The sequence below is a fragment of the Mus musculus genome, chromosome 11 (genome assembly GCF_000001635.26).
Source record: "Mus musculus strain C57BL/6J chromosome 11, GRCm38.p6 C57BL/6J".
NCBI lineage: Eukaryota > Metazoa > Chordata > Mammalia > Rodentia > Muridae > Mus > Mus musculus.
This window is the reverse complement of record NC_000077.6, coordinates 79,011,560-79,021,696: the sequence shown is the minus strand read 5'-3', so window position 1 is coordinate 79,021,696 and position 10,137 is coordinate 79,011,560. Positions and strand designations below refer to the sequence as shown.

The 10,137-nt window shown below is 54.0% G+C and overlaps 1 protein-coding gene across 11 annotated transcripts in view; it reads left to right on the top strand.

The window, feature by feature from the left end:
* Ksr1 (kinase suppressor of ras 1) overlaps window positions 1–8,257 on the top strand; it is a 133,094-nt gene extending 124,837 nt beyond the window's left edge. For 7 of the 11 annotated variants that reach the window (XM_011248771.3, XM_011248770.3, XM_011248775.2 and 4 more), the window contains 6 exons: window positions 177–310; window positions 884–1,015; window positions 1,207–1,342; window positions 2,002–2,135; window positions 3,317–3,397; window positions 5,434–8,257. In XM_011248771.3, the coding sequence (XP_011247073.1) occupies window positions 177–310; window positions 884–1,015; window positions 1,207–1,342; window positions 2,002–2,135; window positions 3,317–3,397; window positions 5,434–5,512 (696 nt within the window). In that variant the 3' untranslated portion in view covers window positions 5,513–8,257. Of the gene's footprint in view, window positions 1–176; window positions 311–883; window positions 1,016–1,206; window positions 1,343–2,001; window positions 2,136–3,316; window positions 3,398–4,360 lie in introns of all 11 variants that reach the window. The other 4 variants (XM_006532334.4, NM_013571.3, XR_388355.4 and 1 more) reach the window with 3 other exon arrangements.
* The last annotated feature ends 1,880 nt before the right edge of the window (window positions 8,258–10,137 follow it).

Sequence of the window (10,137 nt, the reverse complement as noted above, 5' to 3'; positions counted from 1 at the left end):
TCACTTGCCCTCTCTGAGCCTCAGTTGCTTCATCTGCAAGCTGAGGACAGTATCCTCCTGCCTGCTGTCTGTGTGAAGATTGGACCTGGGGGTGAATTCTGTGTGGTACCCCGAGTAAAGCTCAACCTCCATCTTTAACCCCCACACACACTAACGCTAGGTTGTCTGTCTTCCAGGGCATGGGTTATCTTCATGCAAAAGGCATCGTGCACAAGGACCTCAAGTCCAAGAATGTCTTCTATGACAACGGCAAAGTGGTCATCACAGACTTCGGGCTGTTTGGGATCTCGGGTGTGGTCCGAGAGGAACGGTGAGTTGGGAAGCCGGGGCACTGTGTAAGTGTGAAGTGCCCACAGCTGTGTTGCTGGAGAGAGCCTTGCCACACAGGCTAGGTCACCTCGGTCTGTGGTTCAGCCCATGCGCTTTCAGGCCAGTGTTGGGTGTGGGTGATATTTAGGTCCCTCATGGTACTCAGCTTCCAGGTGGGTACCATGCAGGCTGAGGGACCAGGCTGGTCGCCCCTCATGAGACAGAACATTGGGGTTTAGTTCCTGTGGTTGTAAAGGGTTGGGGTGGCAAAAAAAAGCCCTAAGAATGGGAGCCTAAGGAAGAGTGGCAGGCCAGTAGCATGCAGGTTTGATATCTGCAGTCATCCGAGACCTAGACAAACCAGCTGCTCTCCCAGCACGGGGACTCAGACCCTGTCACTGACGGCTCCCCGCCATTCCCAACTGTGGCCTCCCTCCCTAGACGCGCCCATCCTATTCAAAGGCAAGATCTCCTGCTCCTCTCTTGGCTTTCTGTGTACCACTTGTGAGTACAGATGTGTGTAGTCAGGCCACCCGCTCCCCCACTGAGGTGTCGTTCTTGTCCTGACCTCCAGGCGCGAGAACCAACTGAAACTGTCACATGACTGGCTGTGCTACCTGGCCCCCGAGATCGTACGAGAAATGATCCCGGGGCGGGACGAGGACCAGCTGCCCTTCTCCAAAGCAGCCGATGTCTATGCATTCGGGTGAGTCGACCACTGGCCCCCCCAAGTGCAAATGAGAAGGCCCTGGTGGGGGCGGGGGGGAGGTGTGCCTTGGAAAGTCATGGCTGTGCTAGCTGGGCAGAGTGACTGCCTTTGACCTCTGGTCTCTGGCATCTAGCGTGGGCCAGCCATTGTGGAGCTCTAGTAGCTCACACTGTGGTGTGTCTCCACAGGACTGTGTGGTATGAACTACAGGCAAGAGACTGGCCCTTTAAGCACCAGCCTGCTGAGGCCTTGATCTGGCAGATTGGAAGTGGGGAAGGAGTACGGCGCGTCCTGGCATCCGTCAGCCTGGGGAAGGAAGTCGGCGTGAGTAGAGGGACAGAAGGACAAGTGTGGGCTGGGCATGTGACATGACTGAGAAGGCTTTCGTAGTGGTACAGGCACAGGGACCATTAATACCTAATACCGTTATATGGAGAACAAAAGTGTCAGGGGTGTGTGCCTTGTGTTGGCAACGTGTGCAGGCCACACCCCTGGATGTCAGGACTACAGAGGGTGCTGTGGGGCTGAGTGGACCCTGAGAAGAAAGCCTTCCTTCTGTCATGGCAGCTGTTCTGAGGGTTCTCAGCGGCTGCTCCTGTATTTAGTCCTGCCTGTCCAGTCTCTGCTCTGGAACGCTGAGGCGCCCCCTAGTGGCAGGGCCGTTCTCTATGCTTTCCAAGAACCCTGCATTTACCTTCAGATGTTTTCATGTTCATAGGATGTACCTTCCATCTTGAAAGGCCGTCCGCTTTCATTCTGACCTCTCCCATTTTCCATTCTGTTTGACTTGGTCGCTGACAAGTCGAGGGGGAAGGAAAGCAGACAAGTCCTCTTTGACCTGGAAGGTTGGAGGATCACCTGATTCTGACTCCACAGATGCGCGGGGCACTTGAGTGCTTCTTGGGGCTCCTCGGGAAATGCTCTGTCCTTGTGCTTCACTACCCAGATGCCCACACACCACCAACCCCAGTGCTTCTTTACAGGAGATCCTGTCTGCCTGCTGGGCTTTCGATCTGCAGGAGAGACCCAGCTTCAGCCTGCTGATGGACATGCTGGAGAGGCTGCCCAAGCTGAACCGGCGGCTCTCCCACCCTGGGCACTTTTGGAAGTCGGCTGAGTAAGTACTCCCTCCTTCTGTGAACCATCCTGAGCGCCTCTGTCTAGAGTGTCTGAGGGCGCCCTCTGCTGGACATGCATCAGACCACAATCCAAGGCTTCCACGGTGTAGGAGCTGAAGGATTCTCACCTCCCCAGTTGATGCTGGAGGCCCCCTGTAATGGGGGGCACCTCCTTTCCACCTGTGAAAATCCACACATCACCGTAATAGACTGTCACTGACACCAAGCCCAGGCTAGACCATGGTGGGAGAGTTGTGCCTGAGAGAAGGGGTCAGAGGTCAGGTCCATGTGAGTACCAAAACAGCCCCCAATAAGCAACATCAGTATTGCTTAGGCTGGCACCCACTTAGTCACTGAACTGTTGAGCACTGGGAGCTTGCCGCCCCCTAGTGAGCCACGCCACTGAGCTCTGTGGCACCCGTGTCAGAAGCCTTTCCCCCTAGTGGCCCTTTGTGTCCTGAGACACAGAGCAGAAGAGGCTGCTGTCATCTCCTCTGTATTCTGTCCTGTTCTGTTTCTACTTTGGCTCTCTGGCTTCCTCTCCCAAAGACACCTCTCCAGCCACAACCCTTTGTCAGGATCTGGGTCCCTGTCACTTGTCTTGGCTTTCACAGTGGGCGTTAGGGAAGATCCAGAGTTGCATAAACTTTGCCAGTCATCAGGCGGTAAATCCTGGAAGCTGGGCAAGGGAGGTGCTGGCATTGGCGGTGGGGGAGGGGTCACGAGGCCCCAGGGCTGAGCCCTGTGCTGCTTGCTGCTGTAGATCTTCCTTAGGCCCTCTGGGTACAGGCTTCCTCCTCTGTGAAACCATGCCAGCACCGGACACTGGCATTCAGAGATGACTCCTGTTTCTGAAAACCAGTCATCCCCACGGTCTCAGCTCACAGATGGGAGAGGAGTCCACTAGTAGGGACCGTCACCAGGCCACAGCCACCAGCTCCCAGGCTTCCGTGGCTTCCTCGGACATGGGGTCTCTAACTCTCACTTCTGTTTTCTTTCCTGTCGGCTTCATCACTTTTCGTTTTTGGGGGGGTGGCGGATACACTGGCCTGTCTTGTCATCTCCCCTGTTCTACCATCCTGACTCCTCCACCTGTCTGCTGGCTGCCATCACCCACCGGGCTGGACCGGATTGGACGGCTCTCTTCAACTGCTGGTGAAACGGTCTCGGGCACCCCTAGCCGCTGGCGGAGCCGCTACTACGGGAAAGGACGCTATGGTCACCCCGACTTTAAGAACTCCTGTCCAGTTCTGGAGGAATAGTGTGTTTCTGCCATTCTCTCGTTTTCTGCCTGTGTGTGGCTGTCCTACCCACCCTCCCATTCTGTCTCTGCATGCCAGCTTCTCACATTCTTGCTTTGATTTCCCATAATCCATAATGACCTCTTGCATCTGAAATGGCCACCAGACTTGTGTTTCTCACAGAGAGTTAAAGAAACGCACGGTGTGCAGCAGGGAGGGCCCCTCTCCATACCACAGGAGCTAGCTAGCATGTGGGCGAGGGGGGTTTAGCGCTCAGTGAGCCAAGCAGGTCCCCCCAAGTCCCACTATGGCTAGAGCTCAGGAGAGGAGAATCCAGTGATCCGGCTGTGGTGGTGTACGCCTATCATCCCAGCATTGAGGAGGCCGAGGCAGGGGGATTTTAAGTTTGGGTCTAGCCTAGGATACATAGTAAAATGTCAGAAGTAGAATCATCAGTGGCAGCTGGGGACGGGGATGGGCACACGCCTTTAATCCCGGCACTCGGGAGGCAGGGGCAGGTGGATCTCTATGAGTCTGAGTCTGAGGCCAGCCTGGTCTACACAGTGAGTGCCAGAAGAGACCCTGTCTCAAAAAGCAAACCAAACAAGCACAAGTGAACGGCTGGGGGTGTGACTCTGTGTAGAGCTCTTGCTTAGTATTCACAAGGCTGGGTTTGGGGTCCAGAACTACAGACATTAATAATGATAATAGTAATAATGAATGTAGAGAGAGGGAGGGAGGAGCCAAGAAAGCAGAAGTGATCATCTCTGAAGCCAGTTTGCTCGTCACAGGGAGCCCTGGGGACCTACGACTGCCCCGTGGGAACTTGGAGAAGATTCCCTGTGCTTGTCCCCAGCCATTCTGAGGGGTGGAGGTGGGGATCCTGTTCTGAGGTGGGTCCCTGGGCATCTGGCCTGGCCAGGCCCCTAAGCCCTGGCTCCTTTAGGCTCAGACTCTGATACCACTCTCTCCTCTGTCCCTAGGTTGTAGACCTGGCTGTCTTGCATGCCCCGGGGCTTCCTTCCTCCTAAACACCGACTCAGCTTCGTGACTTCTGCTAAGACTCAAAAAATGCCAGCAGGCACTAACCCAGGGGACGCCATCTCTGCTGCTCCAGACTCCTCCCTGTGCTCCATTTAACAGCTTCCCCTCCCCTCCACATGGCCTGTGGGTGCCTGACTTTCATCACTGCCAGGGGAGGATGGCACTAACAGAGTGACCCTCGAGGCGGAAGAGCAGCTTTCAGCCGCCTTCCTGGATAAGATGGTCTCTTTTCTCTTGTTCTCCCAAGAGTGGCTCTTGCTTGTGTTCCTCTGCTCCCTAGCCCTTACTAACACCTTCATGAGCCCCTGCTGAGCATGCTCAGGATGGGGAGGGGCTCGGTGACCCTGGGACATTGTTCTACAAAGGGTGTCACAGTTCGGAGCTGCCCAGAGTCAGCACTGAGGTCATGGACCCTGACTGGAGTCCTCTCTTTCTCTTGAAGACAGGACACACACACACACACACACTGATGAAAGGCATCAGTTTAAAAAGGCTGGGTCCTTAGGAGCCACACTCAAAACTGTCATAAACAACGTGATACCTGCCACCAGAGCTTAGTAATGGAGGCAAACCTGCTGCCACATCTGTTAGGAGTTCATGTCCTTCCCTGACCAGATTTCTGCAGTCAGGCTCGGGATTCTGCTCCATAGTGGCCCCAGTAGGCCCCGTGTGAGCGCTATTTCTAAAAGGAGTGTGTGGCATTGCTGGTCCTCAGGCCTGGCTCACCCAGTCCCACATCCATGTGGGGCAGCCAGGGTGGAAACTACAGCTACCGCCATGCTGGGTGCTGGGCAGTCAGGTGGACAAGCATCTGTTTTCCCCTCAGCCCTGCCAGGAAGGGAATGTAGCCGAGGCCCGGGGCTTAGGGAGGCCAGGAGCAGCTCTGCCAAGACTGTGGGCGGAGCAGTCGCCTTCACTCGGCTCCTCTGCTAAGCTTAACCAGCGACAACCTTAACTCTGGACTGGACGAGGCCAGCAGAGCCATAACCCGTGTCTCTGCTCCTCTTCACAGCATTAACAGCAGCAAAGTCATGCCCCGCTTTGAAAGGTTTGGCCTGGGGACCCTGGAGTCCGGTAATCCAAAGATGTAGCCAGCCCTGCACGTTCATGCAGAGAGTGTCTTCCTTTCGAAAACATGATCACGAAACATGCAGACCACCACCTCAAGGAATCAGAAGCATTGCATCCCAAGCTGCGGACTGGGAGCGTGTCTCCTCCCTAAAGGACGTGCGTGCGTGCGTGCGTGCGTGCGTGCGTGCGTGCGTCACCAAGGTGTGTGGAGCTCAGGATCGCAGCCATACACGCAACTCCAGATGATACCACTACCGCCAGTGTTTACACAGAGGTTTCTGCCTGGCAAGCTTGGTATTTTACAGTAGGTGAAGATCATTCTGCAGAAGGGTGCTGGCACAGTGGAGCAGCACGGATGTCCCCAGCCCCCGTTCTGGAAGACCCTACAGCTGTGAGAGGCCCAGGGTTGAGCCAGATGAAAGAAAAGCTGCGTGGGTGTGGGCTGTACCCGGAAAAGGGCAGGTGGCAGGAGGTTTGCCTTGGCCTGTGCTTGGGCCGAGAACCACACTAAGGAGCAGCAGCCTGAGTTAGGAATCTATCTGGATTACGGGGATCAGAGTTCCTGGAGAGTGGACTCAGTTTCTGCTCTGATCCAGGCCTGTTGTGCTTTTTTTTTTTCCCCCTTAAAAAAAAAAAAGTACAGACAGAATCTCAGCGGCTTCTAGACTGATCTGATGGATCTTAGCCCGGCTTCTACTGCGGGGGGGAGGGGGGGAGGGATAGCCACATATCTGTGGAGACACCCACTTCTTTATCTGAGGCCTCCAGGTAGGCACAAAGGCTGTGGAACTCAGCCTCTATCATCAGACACCCCCCCCCAATGCCTCATTGACCCCCTTCCCCCAGAGCCAAGGGCTAGCCCATCGGGTGTGTGTACAGTAAGTTCTTGGTGAAGGAGAACAGGGACGTTGGCAGAAGCAGTTTGCAGTGGCCCTAGCATCTTAAAACCCATTGTCTGTCACACCAGAAGGTTCTAGACCTACCACCACTTCCCTTCCCCATCTCATGGAAACCTTTTAGCCCATTCTGACCCCTGTGTGTGCTCTGAGCTCAGATCGGGTTATGAGACCGCCCAGGCACATCAGTCAGGGAGGCTCTGATGTGAGCCGCAGACCTCTGTGTTCATTCCTATGAGCTGGAGGGGCTGGACTGGGTGGGGTCAGATGTGCTTGGCAGGAACTGTCAGCTGCTGAGCAGGGTGGTCCCTGAGCGGAGGATAAGCAGCATCAGACTCCACAACCAGAGGAAGAAAGAAATGGGGATGGAGCGGAGACCCACGGGCTGAGTCCCGCTGTGGAGTGGCCTTGCAGCTCCCTCTCAGTTAAAACTCCCAGTAAAGCCACAGTTCTCCGAGCACCCAAGTCTGCTCCAGCCGTCTCTTAAAACAGGCCACTCTCTGAGAAGTTGTGGAAATCCCCTTCCCCTAGGCCCCAGCACAGTTATTCACACTACCGGAGAGCTGGGACAGTAGCATTCTGACCCTACCTCCGGGTGGGGAGGAAGAGCCGTGAGCCTCTGTTCAGATCTGCGTGGGCTCTCCAATCATTTCTCTACCCCTTCAGCTTTCCACATTAGCCCTTGACGTGACCTCCCTACTCCAAAACCGAGTTGTGTGTGCCCCCTGCCTCTGGCAGTCTCATGCCTGCACCATCCCAGAGGCCACAGTGCCTGAGGCTCAGGCCGGTCTCTCACTGTGTAAGTGTTGTGATGTTGGCCTCCCCTCATGGTAGAATGTGAACCGTCAGGCTGCCAGCTGAGTTAACCCTTTTCAGTTATCCCCTGACACCAAATCACAGCAAGCGGCACACAGCCTACTGACAGCAGCAAGCCTGGGTCTTGCTTTGTGCTGTGAACATCACAGTTGAGAAAGCTTTGAGCCCTGCATTGAATATGGTCTTGTGCATTGGCTGAGAACCAGATAGGAATAGTAGTGGCCCCTGGCTGAAGGAGCTGACCATCTTCTGGGGGCCAGTGTGCTGGGGCTGCCATCTGCCCCAGTGGAGCTATAGTTCTAGGGCCCTCCTCCTTGCTTCCCAAGTCCTGCCTCTGCTCGGCCCTTCCTGTAAGAGAGTTCCCACCGTGGCCCCCACTTCCTTTTCTACTTAAGTGACTGTGAATTGAAGTTAGGAAAGCTTGCCTCCTGCGCACTCTCCTCGTCTCCTGGGAGACACATGAAGGATGACAGATACTGTGAATTCAGCCCGCGTAGCCACTATGAAGGCAGTGAAAAAGGCCCAAGCATCGGAGAACCTGCCCACCTAAGGTGTGATGCCCTTTACCAGGCACCCTGGGTTCCCAGCCTCACCCCGAGGGAGGCCTTTTCCCATCAGAGTGGCAAGTAGTGAATCCTAGCTAGTGCTGGGCTGCTCTAATGCATCCAGTCAGAGCCCTCGGCCATTGTCTTCCTGGTCCAGGCAGGGAGTGGCAAACCTGTGTTGCTCTGTAGTGACAGGGTGGGGTGGGACAGCCACGCTGTGCTGCAGCGCTGGCCAGGATATCATCAGTGTGTACACCTAGCGTCTTCTGTGGCCACGAGGCAGACATTTATTTGCTTATTTTGAATGTGATGTAAAATTTGTACAGTAAAAGTTTTTATATTTTCTATCAATTGCATTTGTCTTCCAGAAATGCTTTAATTTAAATTAAAATGGTTAGTCTTGATGAATGTGTTACGTTGGGGTTTTTGCCACTGCTAAGAATGAATGTCCCCTGTGGCTCAGCCAGGCCTAGGGGTCTGGAGTGTGTGAATAAAGTTTACCAAGGTATCTGGAGACTCCTGTTTGTTTTGAGCAGTTCAGATGACTGTTGGGGACCATGTGGGTAACTGGCACTGGAGGGCAAGAATGGAGGGCACAGGGTCTGAACCCTGCCAGGGGTTAATGAACCTCCCTAAAGAATGGAGGCAGGATCAGAGGATCAAGAGTTCAAGCCCTCCCTCAGCTAGATAGTAAGTTCCAGGCCAGCTGAGGCTACATGGGACCCTAACAGAGAGAGGGAGAGAGAGGAAGGGAGGGAGGGAGGAAGTCAGGGGGAGAGGAGGTTATGCCTAGATCTCAGAACAGGCTGGAAAGATGGTGGCTCAGTGGTTAAGAGCACATCCTGGTCTTGCAGAGGACCAGAGTTCAGTTCTCAGAGCCTAGGTTAGTTAGGGTTTCATTGCTGTTGAAGAGACACCATGACCAAGGCAACTCTTATAAGGGACAATATTTGAGGGTTGTTTATAAGTTCAGAGGTTTGATCGATTGTCATCAAGGCAGAAAGCATGGCAGCATCCAGTCAGGTAAGGCAGGGAGGGGCTGAGAGTTCTACATCTTCATCCAAAGGAAACTGGGAGCTGGGAAGAGGGTCTCAAAGCCCACCTCCATAGTGACACACTTCCTCCAACAAGACCACACCTAATAGTGCCACTCTCTGGGCCAAGCATATTCAAACCACCACAGTGCCCGGTGTCGGTAACCCCAACTCCCTGAGATCTAACCCTGGCCTCTATAGACACCTGCACTCATGTGTGTATGCACATACCACACACTCACACAATTTTCTTTAAACAGGAGACAGGAGGAGGCAGCAGGACTATGTCCCAGAGAGACAGTGATGACCCCAGCAGTCACAGAATGTGTAATGCAGACCCAGTTGGTCTCCTATTAGCTAAGGTGCCTTTCCCATGAAGGAGGGGGAGCAGAATTGGTCTCTGATCTCTGGAAGCCTCTCCATTGCCAACTCACAGGTACAGAGAGCTGCTTTGGAGGTTGGCAGAAGCAGCACAGACAAGAGAAAAGGAACAATTCGTGAGGGCTTCCACTCTGAATCTCTCTCCTTCCTGTAAACCCTCCTAACCATGCTGTGAAGTAGGACTCATGGTGTTCAGCTGGGAAGGCGGGGTAAAGAGATCAAGGAATTGACCCAATTGTGGGATACAGAGACGACAGCTCAGATCTGACCCTGACCCCTCATCAGAAGCCAGAGATCTTACTGCTCAGTTACTGACCCTCTCCTGTGTTCAAAAGATAGTGCTGAAGCCGGGGAGTCGGCTCAGTGGCTAAGAGCACTTACTGCGCAGTCTTGACGAGCCGGAGATCGGATTCCAGTATCCACGTAACAAGCCGAGAGTCTCACAAATCCTACAGCCTCAGTCCAAGGGAAAGTAGGAACAGGGTGACTGGGGCTTACTGGCTTCCAGTCCAGCTGAGAAAAATGTGTGCCCTAGGTTCAAGAGACCTTGACTCAAAGGAATAGGTACAGAGGGCTGGGGGAGACCCGCGCCATCCTTCTCTCAACTCTGTGGAATCATACACTCACACGCACAAAGAGAGGCTGGAGACAGGGCTCAAGAGCATAGGCTGCTCTTTCGACTCCCAACACCCACACAACAGCTCACAAAGTATCTGACTGCGGTTCCAAAGGACCCAACACTCTCTTCTGGCCTCTGTGGCACCAGGGCATGGGCATATATATAGGCAAAACATCCATACACATAAATCTTTAAAAAGAAAAAATGTTTAAGCAGTTAACTAAAAAATATATTTTTAAGATGGTGCTGAACGAAGTGTATATTCTTGATATCCCAGCGCCTGAAAGCTGGAGTCAGGAGTGTCAGGAGTTCAAGGTCAGCCTAAGGCAAATGAGACCCTGCCTTACCTGGAAA